This window comes from Zeugodacus cucurbitae, chromosome 4, assembly GCF_028554725.1.
Source record: "Zeugodacus cucurbitae isolate PBARC_wt_2022May chromosome 4, idZeuCucr1.2, whole genome shotgun sequence".
NCBI lineage: Eukaryota > Metazoa > Arthropoda > Insecta > Diptera > Tephritidae > Zeugodacus > Zeugodacus cucurbitae.
In genome coordinates, this window is record NC_071669.1 from 9,261,051 (window position 1) to 9,281,545 (window position 20,495).

At 31.3% G+C, this 20,495-nt stretch overlaps 1 protein-coding gene across 17 annotated transcripts in view; it reads right to left on the reverse strand.

Annotated features, from left to right (window-relative positions):
* Nucleotides 1-1,257: 1,257 nt before the first annotated feature.
* Nucleotides 1,258-20,495, reverse strand: part of LOC105209051 (uncharacterized) — a 153,218-nt gene continuing 133,980 nt past the window's right edge. For 12 of the 17 annotated variants that reach the window (XM_054228840.1, XM_054228841.1, XM_054228849.1 and 9 more), the window contains 5 exons: nt 17,939-18,153; nt 14,991-15,041; nt 10,419-11,270; nt 5,101-5,238; nt 1,258-3,384 (listed from right to left, as the gene is read on the reverse strand). In XM_054228840.1, coding sequence (XP_054084815.1) covers nt 3,238-3,384; nt 5,101-5,238; nt 10,419-11,270; nt 14,991-15,041; nt 17,939-18,153 — 1,403 coding nt within the window. In that variant the 3' untranslated portion in view covers nt 1,258-3,237. The remainder of the gene's footprint in view (nt 3,385-5,100; nt 5,239-10,418; nt 11,271-14,990; nt 15,042-17,938; nt 18,154-20,495) is intronic. The other 5 variants (XM_054228851.1, XM_054228842.1, XM_054228843.1 and 2 more) reach the window with 4 other exon arrangements.

Sequence of the window (20,495 nt, forward strand, 5' to 3'; positions counted from 1 at the left end):
TTCCGCCATTTTGTGGGCGTGGCAGTAGAGCGATTTTTCCCATTTTCGAAAGCAACCTCCTCAGGGTGCCAAGGAATATGTGTTCCAAGTTTCATTGCGATATCTTAATTTTTATATATATTTTTTGTATAAGGAAATGGCTAAAAAAATAGACTGCAGAAAGTTTGGTTTATATAGCTCCATTGGTTTGCGAGATATATACAAAAATCCTATTTGGGGGTGGGGCCACGCCCACTTCCCTAAAAAAATTACATCCAAATGTGCCCCTCCCTAATGCGATCCTGTGTTCCAAATTTTATTTTAATAACTTTATTTATGGCTTAGTTATGACACTGTATAGGTTTTCAGTTTCCGCCATTTTGTGGGCGTGGCAGTAGAGCGATTTTTCCCATTTTCGAAAGCAACCTCCTCAGGGTGCCAAGGAATATGTGTTCCAAGTTTCATTGCGATATCTTAATTTTTACTCAAGTTATCGCTTGCACGGACAGACGGACGGACAGACATCCGGATTTCAAATCCACTCGTCATCCTGATATATAACCCCATATCTAACTCTTTTATTTCTTGGTGACACAAACAACCGTTATGCGAACAAAACTATGATACTCTGTGCAACATGTTGCGAGAGTATAAAAAACTAATAAACACTATATAGAGTCATAATTGAGGTTATATTTGAACTAAAATTATTCGCATATGATTTTAGAACAGATTGAGAAAGCTAAGGTGAACCAAAAACCAACAAAGCACACATTTTCATGTCAATTAAATTTATATCTTCTCATTTTATTGAGTTTACACTCAAACTGTCATGGTGTCTGTCATAATTAGCACTGTACAGAGTTGATTTTCTCTGAATTTTCTAAATTTACTTCTATTCCCATTTATTGTTTTGAAGCAGTAAAGCTGTAAATAAATATATAGCTAGCTATATATTTACTTATTCATTATATAATACATAACTAAGTTTGTTTTGTTTGTTGTTTTTCGGTTTTTATTTGAATATCGCTTTGTGTTTTGCGAGCGAGTAAATATTTATTATTTTGCTCATTTTGGTTTGCTTAAATATATATTTAGTGTTTTTTCTATTTTATTTTACTACTTAACAAAATCTGTTCTCTTTTTCTATTAGCAATGACTTTTTATATTAATAAAATTAAATTATTATATATTTTTCTTTCATATTTATTTATACATATAGTTTTTGGTTTTTAATTTAAAAAAGGCAGTCAAAACTTTAGTTTTACTTTTGTTGTATGTTTTGTTTTTTTTTTTTAATTACACAATGTACTTATTTTTTACTATAACGGGTTTTAACTACATTTTACTTAGAATTTGGGGTTTTTAGCTTAATTTAGAATGTGAACTGAACTTTTGTTTTATTTTATTCTTTCTTTTTTTGTGGTCAGACAAAAGTTTTTATGCGGCTTTGAGTAATTATTTTCGCTTAAATTTACATAAATATCTGTTCGTTTGTTTTTAGTTGCTTAGCGGTTCTTTCTTTCGTTTTTTGTGTTTCTTATTTTTTTTTATTTGAGTTGAAATAAATTTTATTTTGTCTTCTTGCATTCATATATCACTTTCTTTATTTTGCGTTCAAGCTTCGTATCTCTTTTCTGCACTTTTTTATATGGTTAAAACTTATACTTTTTCGATTTAAAAAAATAAAATACCTTTAGGGAAAATGAAGAAAATATAGACCTCGAAAGCTATTTATAAGATACTTGCTGATAGTATAGGACATTTCTCATAAGTCTAAAACTACAGCTGGTTCCAAAAGTACCGTTATCTTGTCTTCCCTAGAACTTAATGCTCTGATTTGCAGATCGTTTGAATAAAATTTGGTGTACGGATATTGGTTGATTTTGATCCTGATTTTTACTAATGTTCTTTCTACTCATTATTCCCCAAATATTCTTTACTTTTTCAAGACAGGTTTGCTCTTATTATTTTATAAAAGGAAGCAAACTCTGTTGAACTTCGATTTGATTCTCACTTTGAAGATTCGGGAAAAGTACTAAAAATATTTATGAAGAGAGTCGTAGCCCAGTGAAAAGTTTTCCTCTGTGTTATTTTTCATAAAAACCCTCCAGACATTCCAAATCATCCTCCAATGATCACGTGGTCTGTCATCTTTCATCATAAATTGTAGCAATATCGACAGGTGTTATTTAAAGGGTATCAGCATGAAGAAAGGGTGTCTCTGTATCTACTTTTCAACAAGGTCCCACTCTAAACCAGTTTTCATTTGTATAACAGTTACAAAAGCAGGAGTGGTAGACGACAATACTGGTTTCGATCTTTTCGACTAAACAACTCACCACTAACGGTTAAAATTCGACTCAAAAAGAGTAAGATTACATTTGCAGTTATGAGGTCTTTCATTTAAAAATTTTTTTATATTCGTCCTAAAGAGCTATGATGTTTTTGAAGGTTCCTTTCTTGAGAGTAACTGTCATTTTTCTCACTTCCTAAAAGTCTGATTTTGTAAGTTATTAGATACCACTACACATGGTTTTGATCTATGTAATTGAGAACAGATAAATATGTGGTTATCTATCTGGGAATTATCAGTAAATGTTTTGAAAAAATCAGTAATTAGAATTATTCGAAGGAGTAAGTAAAAAAAAAATAATAAAAGTAAAATAAATCATTTAAATAAATATTTCTTTATTTACATTCGCTTTTTATTATCTACTAAATCTATGCCTCTTCTTTAGCTTAATTAATCAATTAATCCCTCTCTCTAATCTCTTAATTCACCACAAACGAGGTGTGATCTTTAACAATAAATAAATAATATATAGTACATCAAAGAGAATTAACGAAATGTCTATTAAATTTTATATTATTCTTTATCAGTGCGTCGATTTTTCATATTATAGATTTCGTTACATATTTTTTACATTTCAATATTTCATTTCATAAATTTTTAATAGCTTCTCTCAACTCCCTTCTACTTGCCTTATATAATAGAATATCATTTATGTGTGTACTTTTTTCTTGTTTCTTTTATTTTCAATAATGCTATGAACTTTTTTTCGCTAATTAATTTTACTAATTAAATTTGCTAATTCGCTGTGAATTTATGTGTGTGTGTGTGTGTGTGTGTAAATATGTGTGTTTTGGTGAATGTTTACATTTATGTATGTATACGTATGTAAATGTGTGTTTAAGTGTAAGTGTGTATATTAGTTTATATTTAAGTTGTCTAAATGATTTCCATTGCACTAATTTTTATGAAAATCCCTTATAGTGTACGAAGAAAAATATTAGAAAAATTGCGTAGGCGGTTGGAAATGTAATTCGAGCGATGACATCGATTGTTTTTGCTATACGTATAGGATGTGGCGGTTCCTTTTTGCGTACTTGGACGAAGCAAGTCTGGAAGATATAGAGTTGTATAGTATATTTGCTTGATATATTTATAAAAATAACATATATAGTAAATACTACTGAATATTGCAGTAATTCGTTGATGTTAGGTTGCTTTTTTATATAGTTTAATAAAAGAACTATCTTGTAGACTTTTTATAAACGGTTTCTTCAATTAAAATCTGCCTCAGACTATTTATTTTCTAGTTTTGGACATAATTCAATCTCCATAGAACTTATCTATCAATAAAGAGATTGCGGAACTTGTTGTGATTTTTTTTTTCAATTCTAAGAATCATTTTGAGTTTGTCTTGGAATAAATTTTCGAAATTTTCTGACATTGCTAGTTTGGTTAAAAAAAAAAAAATATTTCCCTTCTAAAGAGCTTGAATAGTATCAAGGAAAACAAAGTCCTACCGGGAAGGAGCTTTCGAGAACAAGTAGATGTATGTATGAATCGGTAGAGGTTCCCTTAAGAGATCTTCATTATTTTTTCTAACAAAAAATCGTCTACTGTTCTTATGAATGGTCAGTTAATATGAAGCCCTTTTTAGAGATTTCGATTGTCTAAACCTAATTTACCTAGAAGATTGTTTTACCTTAATCTTTCTAATAGCTTTGTAGTATACTTAGAGACACTTTTAGTAAAAGGTCAACTCAGAGCACATTTCGTCAATAATAATAAGATTCTAAGGTCCATTCCATCGACAGTTGGTTCTAGAAAAGGACCGAATTTTTATCCTATTTTTATCTATGTGCTACAACAACAACAGAGGCTCACTGTTCTACGTTAAAGGAATAAACCAATCCAGCTTATGATTACTATCTTTGCCTATATTTGCTTGCCTTAGAATCAAATATCGAGAGGTTTCAAATCACATTTGGGACCTCTCGCTAAAAAGATAATTCGGAAATCTGTTTTATGATACATACTTAAGTTTGTTCCTTAAGAGAGTATAGTTTTCTGAAATGGGGTTATGATTCGATAAAAAAATATTCCCGTCCTCGGCCAAAGAAGGACATACTTTTGTAGCCTCTTGTTTACGCTCCAGTTAGTGAAGGTGTGGTTTATAAATATCGTCCTAACCTATAAACCTAAACCGACATAAAAGTCGAAATAGGATATTTTGGTTGAATATTCACACTTTATCATCATTTCGTAAACTCACTGAGTTTAAGGGACTTTAAATCTCTCAAAATATATTTGGATTACACACATGACAACCATGAAAGTTGCATCATGCACGCGTGAAATTTTGAACTCGTGAATATATGCACTTCTAGGTCAGCTACCCTACTGTAAATACATGCCGGGGAATGATTTTCTGCACATGACAAAAACGTGACCAAAATTTCTACTTTACTAACAAGTTTTCGCTTTTGTGTAGTAAATTCGCACAAATTTTTCATGGTGAAATCCGATTTGATGTTTCGGTGGCAAAAACGTTGATGCACGTTGCCACCCGCAAGGGACTAATCGAATTTTGAATTTCGAGCGCAAATTTGACGCAGACTGCACGCAGTTCGGAATGAAAATGCAAAATGGAATGCATGGAAAACAACAAGAACCAACATGTGTGCATTCACTATATTAAACTATATTTTAAAGCGGATCACAAGCTTCGATACGTCGAGCTTTGATATTTTTATTTGTATCAAAAATTTTACTTTACTTTTATGAACTTACAATACCGTTATTTTTATATTCTATTATTTGTATTTTACCTCTGTTGCGCATCCATTGTTGGCCGAGTGCGTGCACGGGCTGCTGCTGCCGCCACAAGTCGTACAGGCGACAATCTCGTTGGGAGCGCGAACATCACGTCGCTTCTCACCCTGATAGATGGCGGTAAATTTGAAAAACTTTCATTGTTACAAATTTTGAATTTGGACAATTTTTTTTAATTATTATAGTTTTAAATTTAACATCGAAACAATCGAAAAGGGCGAATACCAAAATATATTTACATACATATCAAAATTCAAAGCAGGTTTTTTAATTGAATTCGAAATTAGTTAAAATTTTACAAACGCATAAACGAAGGTATCAAGTAGAACAGAGCAGCGAACGAGGAAATTAAGAGAAAATAGGAATTGATTATTACAAAACATCAAATTGTAATTTAATATGTATTTAATCAAATAAAAAGGTCAAGTGAATAGCTCTAAGCAAAATAATTATTAATAAACAAAGCATAACGGATGTGTAAAAAAACTAAATAAATTGAAAGAAATGTTACTTAATATATCTTATTATTATGTGATTAAAAACTTATATTTACATGCAGCGTTTAAAATTTCTTCTAATATAAAGAGTGTAATGCTTATAGAATAATAAATTTCGCCTTAAAGTAGATCCTCGTCAGTACGCAAATTATAAACAAACCTAACCTCAAGTGATCCCATAAATAATAAACAAACCCAACCTTAAGCCACCTCATAATATTTAAACAAATCTCGCCACACCTTACACTACAAAATAAATAATATAAATGGTACTAACCTCACGTGACCCCACAATATTTAAACTAACCTATCCTCAAGAGACTCCACAAAATATAAGAAGCCTAACCTCACGTGACACCAAAAAATATATTCAAAACCTAACCTCAAGTGACCCCTTAATAATAAACAAACCCAACAGAAAATATAAACAGTACAAATCTCAAGCGACCTCACAAAATATAAACAAAGCTAACCAAACCTGATTCTGCAAAATATAAATGGAACTAACTTTACGGGACCTCAAAAAATATGAAAAAAACATAACCTCAAGTGTTTCGACAAAATATAAAAAGTCTAACCTACCTCGACCCCATGAAATATAAAAAAAATCTAACCTCAAGTGATTCGACAAAATGTAAAAAATTTAACCTCACAGAACACCTAAAATATATACAAAACTAACCTCAATTGACCCCTTAAATAAAAAAAACAAACCCAACTTTAAGAGACCTGACTCTACAAAATATAAATTTAACTTGCTTCACGTGACCCCACGAAATATGGACAAATCTAACCTCAAGTGACTACACAAAATATAAAAAACCTAATCTCACATGACCAAAAAAATATACAAACATAAGTTCAAGTGACCCTATAAATAATAAACAAACCCAATCCCTAGCGATCTTACAAAATATAAACAAACCTAACCACAAAATATAAATGAAATCAACCTCACGCGAACTCACAAAAACAACCTGAACCTCAAAGGTCATTGACCTGAGCTAGAATGTAAACAAACCGCTGCCAAAGGTCACTAACCTCAGCCTGAATGTTAACAAACGCCCAGGCAAAGGTCATTGACCTCGACCAAAATGTAAACAAACCCCGTCCAAAGGCCATTGACTTTGATCAAAAGGTTAACAAACCCCAGCCAAAGGTCATTGACCTCAGCCAAAAGGTAAACAAACCCCGGCCAAAGGTCATTGACCTCGGGCAAAAGGTAAACAAACCCCTGTCAAAGGTCATTGACCTCGGCTAACGGTTTGTTTACATTTTGGGGGACACGTGATCGGGTTTGTTTACATTTTTCGGGGTCACGTGACGGCAGGTTTGTTTACATTTTGCGGAGTCACGGGCAGGTTTGTTTACATTTTGAGGGGTCAGGTGAGGTTTTGGTTTGCTTTCATTGTGAGGGTCCATTTGATTTTTTTTTATAGTTTGAGGGTTCACGTAAGTTCGGATTTGTCAACATTTTGTTATACCCTCTGTTCTGTTTTTGAAAATTGGGTTTATAGAGTAATCTACTTTAAGGCGCAATAACCATAGGATCGTCTCAAGCCTCATATATTATGTTTTTTCCCAAAACCATCGCTCATACTTACCGGCTGTTTGTGCGTATTATGTGTGAAGTTAGCATTAAGGAGATGAGAAATAGAGAGTTAATTTATAATTAAGCAATTAACTTTGTTATTTTTGTTGTAAATTTTTTAACAAAATTTCATTTGACAAACATATACACATAGAATATACAGGAGTTTCGAATTCGAAATTATTCAACGAAAGCAATTTGAACTTGTTAGTTATTTTACGAATTTGTTGATATGAACTGAGCGGCGGCGGTGAGTGATTAGTTTGAAGGCGTTAGAACGCGATTTGAATAAACATTTGCAACAAAATATGCATTCTAATTTTTGTTGTTAATTAGTAGTCTATCAATTTACTAAATTATATTAATTTTAATATTTTTTTTTTATTTTTGGCGCAAAAAGCTTTTTAAATAAATTCAAAGTTATGTGAGCGCTTCGTGACCACATGATTGGATGAGTGATTATATATGTTAGTAGGTGTCTAGTTAGGAATGGCAGATGGATTTTGTTAGTTTTGTGTGTATGTGGCAACATTGTATGTATGTATGTGTGTGGCTGACAGTGTCGCATTTTACTTGCTAGCTAATAACTCTAATGCATTGTTGGGAAGCAGAAACTGTTTTTTTTGTTATTTTCATTTAATTGAAGCGGGAAGCACTTAAAAGTTTGGAATTGAAATAAAAGTTTAGAAAAATTGATAGATTAATGTTTAAATATTTATAAAGTAAAATAATTATATATTAAATGTCTTATGGTGGAAAATAATATTTCTAAATTTAAATTATGCATAAATAAATTGTTGAAGCGGAAGTAGTAAACCAATAATTTGAATATACAAACCGAAAAGATAATAACAATTGCTAAAGCTACTCACGGGCGGACATTGCTTATAACTTTATACTGAATTTTAATTCATAAAACTAAGTCTACGAGTTTCTAAATTGTTTATAACATACACCAAATTTTCTACAAATTATATTTTAAAACTTTTTTTTTTTAATAAAAAAATAAGAATTTTTTTACTAATTTTTTTTATTATTTAATTTACCTTATGGAATTGTAAAAAATATTATATTTTCTAACTAATACTCTCTTTAACTCTACCGTCTTCTATAAATAAATTTATGAACCGAGATAAGGAAACATAAATTGACTAAATACGGCGAAGTTGACTAAAACTGCAGACCTAGTACAAAAAAAAAGTTGAATGACCGTGGGCAATGCTGGATATGTAATGTTCGTTTTTTATTCCTTTGATAGATAAGTCCAATGTTTAAACGTAGTTCTGACGTACTCCAAAGAACACTGTTTCCTTTTTTTTTGTATTTTTGTCGAATATGGCTATTGTAAAACCCTAACCTCGTGAGTGTTCCAAAAATCATTTAATGAACATGATAGTCAAGTGACTTCAATAGAATGACACAAAGTTCTTCTCAGCGGACTCTTTGATGCAAATTCATTTAAACTGTTTATTTTTTATGGAAATAGTAATCTTTAGCCCCTCGGACTTCCTTTTTATTCTTAGCCAAAAATTTAAATACTGTTAATTGGTAGTTGGAGGTTTCCGGATCACAAAATCTACATAAGCTTTACCTCTCACATATACATAACCCTCAAGGTGCTTTGACTTTAAACTTTAACTTTATTCTAATATATATATCTTGATATTTGTGTGCCACTGATGAAGAACTTTTGAATGTTCCACTTAATGCCTTTTCACAGAGGAGCTAATTGTTCAATTAACCAAACTCTTCTCGATTAAAACGATGGTTAAGATCGATTTATCATACAAAATAAAAATCTACACTAGTTTGTTATTGAATTTTAATCGATTTGAAAATGAAATGCAACTCTGCGACAAAGACCGTATTTGTAATATACGTAGATTTGATCGATCTTTGTCTGCGATTGCGACGGTAGATGTCGCTGCTAAAAATAGCAATCAGCTGATGAAATTTGCTAACTTCTTATGAAAAGCAAAAAACAAAAATGTATAACAGCTGATCGATTGTCGAGTAGTCGCCAGTGTGAAGGGCAAAAACTGGTTTCTCAATCAAAATTTTAATTGATGAATTAATTTGGCTGTGTGAAAAGGCTATTAAAGGGCAATCTGTGTTTTTTTGGCTTTGAAGATACTACGGTTAAAGTTTATAAAGAACTTCAACAACACTGAGTTGTTATGTTCTTATGTTCGGTAACTTCTTGACTTTAAGACTTATAGACCTAAAGCGATCGAAGTCTCGGTAAAGGCCTTATGAGGCTTCATTTGCATTTTCAAAAGCTTATGTTGTTGTTGTTGTAGCGGCATAAAACATTCGCCAAATATTTTGGAGGAATACTGTCAATTTGGCAGTTCTTAGCCGGATAAAAATGTAGATCCGTTCGGTTCCGACTGTCGTGGGATCGAAGCTTCTCTTAGGGATCGACTAAGGACGCTCTGTTTGGGTATTCTTTTTGCCCGAGGTCTTGACGTTTCTGTGCTTCAATGTTAATGGATTTCTGGTGAATAGTTTGTACTCACTTGAACTTTTCCTATTGTTTTCAGTATAATAAGTAGATGTTAACTACCCTTTTATTTCTGAATTATTTATTTTTTCGTGGCACAGCGGGTTTCTTTGTTCAAAACAATGCTTCATTATAATATGTCAAGGTCTATACAAAAAATGAGAAAACTAAGCAAGATAAAATGCCACTTGAGAGCTTGTCAATCAGCTAAATCGTTGCAATGTGCTACTCTTCTACTTTTGTCATTAGCTTACCTGTACAGCCACAAGCTATTCTTAGTCGTCTACTACAGTTATTTTGTACTCAATTCTATGCTACATTATTATACTTCGCCATTGTTTATATTCTTTGTTTAGCGGATAAGCACTTAATATCCCTGTTTAAGCTTCATGAAATTCAACAAAAGCGCGAGTGGATTTAGTTGCTTCTATTTTATGCCACAAACACACAAACAAAATGGCGCTTGACGCGCATATTTTATTTTGTTGGGGAACGAGGAGATAAAAGTAAACCTCAAACTTTTTAATGAGCGGGGTTATTGAGGTATGTACCTGCGTATTTTCAGTTGAGTCTTTAAAGGGTACAGAAATCAAATTAAGCGTCTTAACGCGCGTAAATACGCTCGGGTTAGTACTTGAGAAACTTTTTAGCATGCGCGAGTCGCAGAACACTTGACCTTTTTTTGTTTGTGAATGGGAAATTCTTATTTAATGTTACACTTACAGTTTCGGCGTTCATAGCGCCCAAGCCATGACCATTGGCGGCTTCCGGCTGGCCCACCTGCTCGTAAAATGGTACTGGCGAACTGGAACGCGATTGCTTGCGACGCGGTGGCTTCACCGGTAAATGTCCGCTAGCATCGGCTACACCTTGTGTATCCAGCTGTGCGGCCGTCCTCACATCTTCCGTCGGCATTTCCACTGTCGCTGTGTCGGCATTCGCAACCGATGGTTCGGTAACACCAGAGGCACTTTCATCCTCTGGCGGCTTGTTACTGCCGCTTAGTATTAGCGGTGGTGTATTTGTAGAAATGGAACGACGCTGCTGTGTCGGCACTGCTGGCGCTGGCAGTGTTGGCTCCACTTCAACCGTCACTGTGGTCTCATGTGGTGGCATGTTTGCTCCGCACTCAGCGGCGTCAAAGGTGGGTTCCGTGTACACGGGCTCGATGACCGTGGACATGGTGGTGGTGGTGGGTGTCTTGCTGCGTCCAGCCTCCGTGTCTGCGTAAGAGCTGGACGCCGATGTTGCCGACCCTGGTGAGCGCGTACGTCGACGTATGGAACGCGCACGTAAATTTTGCATTGCCACACCAATTATGCCGCCATGTTGTTCCTCCCAGCGTATACGCGGTGCATCAACGGTACTCATGCCGTATGCTGCTGTCGCGGTTGGTGGTGGTGGTGGCGATGGTGGTAATGGGGTTTGTGTGGTGGCCGTCGATAGGTCCGTGTGGTAGGGATGCATCGGTGTGGGCGTGACGGGTATGCTGGTGCCAGTTGTAGTGCTGCTGGATGCACCCATTGTGGCCTTTTCAGACAACAAAGCAGCATGAAATTCTCGTTCGATTATACCCTACATTTTGGTACTATTACTTGGTACACGTACATATACAATTGGGATTTGGATTTGAAATGGTTTTCATACAATTGATTGTGTGTCGAAATTTGAGTTCAATGACATAATAAAGCGGCGATTTTGTGGCTGCATGAATTTGCAAACGCTCTGAAAACTGGGCAATATTTGTTGGTGTAAATTTGTGGTAAGGCAGCAGAGATTTTATTATTTTCGGTGGATTAAGAAGCTCTTCGAGTGGGCAAATGGTTTCAGGTATATGGTCGGCGATGGTGGTATTCGATTGCAGAGTTTTAGTTACTTAGCAAGCATTAATAGAGGGCGGTTAGAGATGTTAGTAGTTGGTCTGAACACAGGTTAAACACATATTGATTTTAGATACATATCAGGTCAGATGTGTTTTTTTGTTTTGTTAAGGTTAACTGTCATTATTCGACCTTAATTGGGGTTTAATAAGTTTTTAGTAGCTCTGACAACTATCAGAACGGCTTAAGGTTGCAAGTCATCAAGTCATTATATGTTTAACTTAGTGTACGGTTTCATACAGATATGTTATTATAATTATTTCTTATGCGGAATTTAAGTCGATCTTTTCAAGTCATTTAAGAAATAATGATTGATACGTTTAAGTGAGTTATATCCAAATATATCAGAATATATTCCCTTTTTTGAGATTATTTTTGATATTCTCAACCTATTTAGTATTTCAAATAGCCCCTTAAGTGAGTCAATTAACAAACTATCTCTACTTAATTGAGTTAATTAACAAATTATATCCACTAAGTTTAAGTAATTAACAAATCTACACCTAGTTGAGTCAATTAGCAAATTATCTACAATTAATTGAGTCAATTAACGAATAATTTAGACTTAATTGAGCCAATTAATAAAGAATATTATATGTATAGTGAAAATTTTGTTAATTGAATATATTAGGGGCTTCCTAAACAAGTTCTAAGGTATAATAAAAAGCTTGATGAATTCAGATTCTAGTATAAAATCTGTTTAATTTTATTTAAAATTTAAATGAAAATATTTCTATTGAAGTATTTATATTTACATTGCTAATTAACGAACTCACGCTTCTAAAAAATATCAAACTACATTTCATTGATATCAAAAAGCATATGTCTGCTATCAGAGATCGTGGGAGAGACCCAAATACGACAGAAAATTTTTAAATAATTTTATTTTAATTTTATATTTTAGCAATCGATATATCGAATGAAAATATCGATATATTCAAAATGTTGTTAGTCGATTTTTTTTTATAGCAGTAAGAGTCTTATTAAGTAAAAGAGATACCGCCTAAATATCTAAAAAATATAAAATCGATAGTTTCAAATAAGAATATCGATTTTTATTAAATATTTTGAATATAAAGGTTTTCTATATCAAGAAATAAGCTTCATTTCTTTCTAAGAGCTCTCACTTCTGAGCTGAGCATTTTAACCTTTCAGAAAGTTTATTACTCGCATTCAGAGAAATCGTTCAATTGGCCTGAATATCGAAAGGCTATATCGAATATATGCCAACCGTATTATAGCTTATCGATAACTATTGATTGATCTGTATCAAAAATGTTTTGTTTTCTTATTATTATTGTTTCACATATTAAAGACAACTCCCACGATCTATCACTACTTAAAAATTATTATTATTATTTCACTACGTGTACTATATTTAAAAGCGTGTTACCACAGTATGCAAATTAAGGATGCAAACCGGCCATAAACTCAAGATTAGCAGCCAATTTGAACAATTCAAATATTATAATAAACAAATATTATTTTTTACGAAAATATTGAACTGAAAAACTTATGATTCATGAAGTAAACGAAAGTAAACAATTGCGAATCTTTACAATACAAATTTTTATATAATTATTTAAATATTTTATTTTGAGATACTGTTGAAAAAATATGAAGACTGAAGCACTTACTTGTCAGGTATTCGTAAAACAAGTTGTAATTGAGTATTTTTTTATGTACAAGACCTGAATGGCTTAAGGTATATAAAGCGCGAAATTATAAAATTTCGACTTATGCACTTCATATCTCGTTTCTTTTTGTACACATTCTCATAAGGGACTTCACCACAACAAAGCTAATAAAAATCATAATCAGCAGTAATCAAATATGTTGAAAATATTATAAACTGAAAAATATACGCAGCTAGAAATACAGTGGAAGCTAAAAAGCGTTGTTTCAGCAGTTTCGCAGACAACTCTTTCTCCAGCTGCTCCAATCTTTTGCAATATTTTTATGCAATTAAGTTTCTTTTTTCATTACAAATTTTTTCAATACATAACATTTTTCCCAATTATAAGTGACCTTAAAGTGTGTTTTTTTCTTCAACATTACGCTGTACTCAAGGCATATTTTGACGTGACTTTCTTCATTATTATTTTTATATATTTTTTTTCTTTCGTTTATAACCTATAAAATGCATTATTTAATGTGTGACACAAAAACAAACAAAGTTTTAACAAATACAAACACAATTGTTTCATAAACGAGACCAGTTAAATGATTAGGAGTAATTAGTTTTGTAAAATAAAACCAAAACATTGCCATAATAAATAAAACCAAATAAAACAATTGTTCAAACATATATCGAAATATCGATAATCGAAAGCATAAAAAAATCGATAAATACAAAATGCAACAATGCATAATGCCAGGCTAAAAATGTGAACTGACAACAGGAGTAGAAGAAGCGCATAGCTTGACATTGAAAGCGTGCAACTACGAAGTGTTTTTTCAAAAATGTTGGAAACCAAAAAAAAAAAAGAGAAATAAAAAGAAAAAATGTTGCTGGTACTTGCCAGCATTGAACTGAAGAATTTTAATACGAAAACAAGATTTTAATTTTTTTTTAATATTGAGAAATCAGTGGCGAAAATTACATGCCGTTTCAGTGGTGTATTGTGGAGTACAGGATTATCTTTGTACATTTTTTGTTTTCACTGAGGAAGGTTGAGGAAGTTAAGTGCCAAAGTTGTTGTGATGAATGGATTATGGTGAGAGGTGAGAGGTGATACGAATATGATATGTGATGAGACGATAGATGATGCGCGAACTGTCGCGCTTTCGATGATGAAGTGAATGTCTCGTTGAAGGTTGCTGATGATTATGAAGACTGAGAGAAGGTTAAATATGATAATGAGTATGATGATGACGACAAGAACGATGATGGAGTTACCAGATGTTCGATTTTCGTAGATGATGTTGATATTGTTGCTGTTGGTGATTATAAAGCAATGATTGTGGCAGTTAGTTTGTATTTGGTGATGTGGCGCTTGAAGAGAGAATTTAGATTTTGCCAAAAACATATAAACTGGAATTTAATTTGAAGCAACAAAGCAACAAACCTTTGGTGAAATTTCAAACTTTTATTTTTCTACATACATATGTTAAAATTTTCGAAATCGATTTACGATTTTTTCGTAATCAAATTGAAAAATAAGTCGAAATTTTGAAAAATATTTTGGAATAATAATTTTTATTTAAATGTTTTTGAAAATAATTAAAATTTTTGATTGAACATTTTTAACACTGTCAGTTTGTTGTTCTTTTGTTCAACTCCAAATGCATTTCAGTGTTATTATTTTCTTTTTTTTTTTTGTTGTGTGGTGCATGAGTGTTTAATTTGTTGTTGTACTTTTAAAATATTTTTTTTTAGAATTTTTTTTTTGGGTTTTTTTTTTAAATAGCTTACCAAAGGACTTGCAAGAATTACTCCAATCCTGCTTAGAACCGCTGGAAGACGCTGGAAAAATTTACACAAAATAATTCTAGTATTCATACTAAAACACACTTTAAGTTTTTTTTTTTGGTTTTGTTTAAAATTGAATTGAATTGAACTTGAATTGAAAACTGAAATTTCGGCACTAGTTGTATAAAAAAAAATATTTTTTTGAATATTATTTTCTAAATGCATAGCAAACTTTTTTAATCAGCTTGTGTACATTTGCAATGGGTAGAAAATTTGTATTAATTTTTCTATTAATTTTTTTTGATGTTTTATTAGATTTTTGTTCATTGTAAGCACACTGTGGCATATGCAGTTTCTGCTTACGTTTACTGAATGGTCGACTGATTTGCTTGATTAATTGTTTATTTTTATTTTTTGAGCATGTCTTGTCTTGCGTTTAATCACGAAAATTGGGAACAATGTTAGTTCTGCTTATACTTCATAATTTATTTTAATGATTGTTGTTGGCTTACACGTTGTTACTTTCAACTTCCATTCATTCTAACGGAGCTGCCGTGCAACGTTTCAATTTTGGGATTACAGTTATATTTTTGGGGGGGTGGGAACGCTATACAAGTGGGTCGTAAATGGTTTTTGAGTAGATTGTAAACCGTTGGATTTGAAAAAATCTGGTATATTGGTAATTTTTGTTTGAAGAATTATGAAAAAATGGGATTAAGTAAAATTTTGTTTTTTAATAATCTTTTTTTTATTTATTAATTTTTGGATATTTTTTTAATTAATTTTTTTTTAATAATTTTAAAAATATTTTTAAAATTTTGGTAATGTTTATTTCATCTTTTTATGTTTTTAATAATAATATAAAAAATATTTAAAAATTTTGTTTTTAATTTTTTTTAGATTTTAAATTTTTTTTTTTTAATTTTTTTAGATTTTTTTTAAATATTTTTTTTTTATCTTTTATTTAATTTTTTTTACGCATTTTATTTTTATTTATTTTTAACTCAAATACACATACCAAATTCTTTACAATATTTTTTTGGAGTTATCTAAGGGTTAAGTATATATTTTCTAATCACAAAATTTTTGTATAAACAACAATTATTTTGTTAATTTGTATTATGACACTAAAATAAATTTTATTAAATTATAAGAAATATAAAAAAAAATAAGTTTAAAAATCATTAAAAACACATAGCAATGGAATTTTGTTGGCCAAAGTTAGTTTGGAGTTATGCAAACATGACATTTGTTTAATAATGTTAATAAATCGTACAAGACTGGCATAATCACATAAAATACACATACAAATAAACAGATGAATATATGCATTTTGAGTTTTGTTGTGTAAAGGAATGGAAGAAATTAGGAGACACAGATAGTAGTAATGTATGAGTTTTACAAAAAAAATTTGAATTTTAAAATTTTTTCCAAATATATTGTAATTTAATTTTTGTTTTTTATTTAAAAAAAAAGTTTTGATAAAAAATAAATTTTTTATTATTTAAAAAAAAAAAAATTAACAAAAAATATTTTTTTTTTAATTTTAACAAAAAATAAATTTTTTTATTATTTAAAAAAAAATATATAACAAAAAATTTAAAAAATAAAATATAAATTTAAAAACTTAAAATATAAAAAATAAATTTTTTATTATTTTTTTATTAAAAAAAAATATAACAAAAATTTAACAAAAATTATTTTTTTTTTAATTGTAACAAAAAATAAATTTTTTATTATTTAAAAAAAAAAAATTTTAACAAAAAATTTATTTTTTATTATTTAATTTTTTTAATTAAAAAAAAAAGTTTTGATAAAAATAAATTTTGAAAAAAATAAAAAAATAAAATAAAAAAAAATAATTAATAATTAAAAAAAATAATTTTTATTATTTTATTTTTTTTATTGAAAAAAAAAAATTTTTTTTTGATAAAATATTAACTAAAAAAAAAAATCTCATGAAAAACTAATTTAAACTTAAATAGATGAAAAAAGTAAAAAAAAAATATTTTTCTTAAAAAAGAATATAAACTATTAATAAATGTTTTGTAAACGTGCTGTAACGATGTTTCTTTTTTATAAAAAAATTATAAAATAGTTCAAGAAAATATGCTATAGTTTAAATTTTTAAGATATAGTTAAAAAAATTTAATGGAAAACGCTTGAGTAGCAAGCCTAAAGTAAAATACTCAGATGTACGCATACTTCTCAAATGTACTGTAGATGATTTAGAAACTCAGGAAAGGTATGTGAAATATGGGCATAATTTTCAAGACATATTATTAGAGAAACAGGCGTACGTAGCCAGGTTTAGATACGCTAATAAATGGTACTTTGATGAATATTAATTTTAATTGACAATATATATAGCAAGTGTAGTAATAGAAAGTAGTAGTTTAAGTGTTAAAAAGTGTTAAAACAAAATAGTAGGAAAAGGTATAAAATATAAAATGATACTAGTAATTATAGCGGAGAGTAAAGAATGAACGCTGCTTGGTATGGCATTTGTTTTGTGGTTAGTTTATATAAAAAAAAAATATATTTCTAAAATTTTTAATATTTTGGAATAAATTTTTTCGCTAAAATTTTGTTAAATACTATAACACTAAACCCATTTGTTTCGTTAGCATAGCAATACACTTTTATTTTAACTGTTAAAATTTCGTAAATAATGTTTTTCGTTAATAAAGAAAAAAATTGGATGATTTAATTCTCAGCCGGTTTTTGCTTTTTGCGCAATTGGTGTCATAGACAGAGAGAGATAGATAGTGTTTGCGCTTTGTGGATTTTAATGATGAATGGATAAATGTAGAGAGAGAGAGTTAGAAATACACATATAAAGAGAGAGATAGAGAGACAGTAATGGGACAGACAAACAATATGGTTGTATGTGTGTGGGTGGATGTGTGTGTTTGTTCGTATGGTATATATGTGAGTTGTGATTTTATTACCTGTGTGACAGGATTCTCGCCAGGTCGATAGACAGCATTATGTTGTGGCCGCTTGCGACCCATATAATTAACGCATACAAACTCCAATAGCGAGGCGTAGATGAAGCACATGCAGACGCCATCCCAAACATTCATAGCGGTGAGATTGGAGACGACGGGCAGTGTGCTGCGGAAACCGTTGGATGTTGTAAAGAAATTCAACATTGTTGTTACACCTAGTTTTTGTTGTTTGTGGAAATCAAAAATTAAAAAAAAATATTAGTCAGCAGCAAGTCAATTAATTTAGAGAGTTTGATATATATAGGTAGGTATAATATTACAGGATTTGGAGTTGGATCTCATGGGTAATGGAGGGTGTTTTTGGCTATATAGTATTTATTTAATGTGGTTAGTTTAATATTTCAGCCATTTAAGTGAGTTTAGTATGAGTTTTTACGGTAGTTTGAGAAAAAAATTAAATATATTTTTAAATATAACAAAATAATTGTTGATGAAAATAACTTTAGGATTTGTAAAATAACAGTGTATATATATTTTTAGCATTCAACAGTGTTAGGTGCATTTATTATATATTTTATGTGCGGTTGTTAAATATTTTTATTTTCATAAAAATGCTTTATCCTCTACTTATAACTAAAATACTGCATTTTCAATAACTAAATACATAAATATTAATTTAAACAAATACATACATAGATACATTACTTTCCTCCAAAATCTCCAGCAATATTTTACAACACAGCTCATATCTTCAAAGTCGTTAACTTCTTGTATTGCAGCTTCTGCAATTCTTTCAACTAAATTTCTTAAATTTACGACTTAATGCATGCTCCTTCATTGTTGATACCCACCATAAGCTTACACTCATCTGCATCTTAATATTTATTTATGCGCAATTTGAGTACCAAGCAGTGGAGGTGGTCTCACGACCACGTTGTGTTGCGCTGCAACTATGTCCCTAACTACTCACTAAACTACATTATCTAACGAAATGCTGCATATTTTTGTCTTACTTTCAGCATTTAGGTTATTTCGCTTGTCTTTGTTTTCTCTCTATTTTATACGTTTTCTGCTTGGCATTCTCAATTTTTTAAATTTGTTTGCTTCTTACTACACTAATACAAAGGTAATGTACTTTAAACTACTTATTTATGAATAGTTTCAAATTGAATTTTTGAGTAAATAAGATGGTTTTGCGTTTTATAAATTTCCTTGTGTTCTTATATTTAATTTTATTCTAATAAAACTCTTTTAGGGATGTATTTGGTTCAAAAAAACCTCTAGTTAAACACCACTTGAACATTTTATTATACATACTTCCACTCTTTAAAGTTTTCTATTTAATTTTTTATCAGAACTTGCAATTTATTCATTCATTAATAGAAACGTCAAGTGTCAAATTACTGAATAAAATCAACATTCCCATAAAGTTTGTATAAAAGTTTCAAGACTAGACTAGATTTAGCTGATTTTGATAAAATTAAACTCATCAGTAATATATTTGAGAAATATTTCGCTCTCCAAAACTTAGAAAAACAGTACTTCGGAATCCGGATTTGATCATTTTTTCCTTGACATCTCTTAGTCTTTTTATCTTTATCCGCTGTCTTTTTATTCGCTGGTCGTCGAACAACACATACTGCTCATCATTCCATCTTCTGCGGTATTCGCCGTTGCCAATGTTTAAGGGACCATTAATCTTCCGCAAAACCTTTCTCTCGAAAACTCCTAGTGTCGTCCCCTCGGATGTTGACATCGTCCACGCTTCTGCACCATAAAGTAGGACGGAAATGATGAGGGACTTGTAGAGTTTAGTTTTTGTTCGTCGAGAGAGGACTTTACTTTTCAATTGCCGGGGAAGCCAGACGGGAATGCGCTGGCTGTTTGTTTGATGGCACGAGATTTTTCGTCTTGTCCTCGTTTACCACCAGACCCATTCGCTTCGCTTCCTTATCCAGGCGGGAAAAAGCAGAAGGCGGGTCCTTCCCGATCTTGACGGAGCTTTTGGTGTTGCTAACGTCAGCTTACACAGCCGAATTAGTTTTGTGGGGATACCAAATTCAGACATCGCGTCATATAGACAGCTCTATTTGGTGCTGTCGAAAGCAGCTTTAAAGTCGACAAATAGATGGTGTGTGTCGATCCTCTTTTCACGGGTCTTCTCCAAGATTTGGCGCATGGTGAATATCTGGTCAGTTGTTGATTTTCCAGGTCTAAAAACAGACTGATAAGGTCTAATCAGGTTGTTGACGGTGGGCTTTAGTCTTTCACACAGTACGCTCGATAGAACCTTATAAGCGATGTTAAGGAGGCTTATCCCACGATAGTTGGTGCAGATTGTGGGGTCTCCCTTTTTGTGGATTGGGCAGAGTACACTGAGATCCCAATCGTCGGGCATGCTTTCTTTCGACCATATTTCGCAAAGAAGCTGATGCATGCACCTTATTAGATCTTCGCCGCCGTATTTGAATAGCTCGGCCGGCAATCCATCGGCCCCCGCCGCCTTGTTGCTCTTCAAGCAGGTAATTGCTATTCTAATTTCTTCACGGTCGGGCAA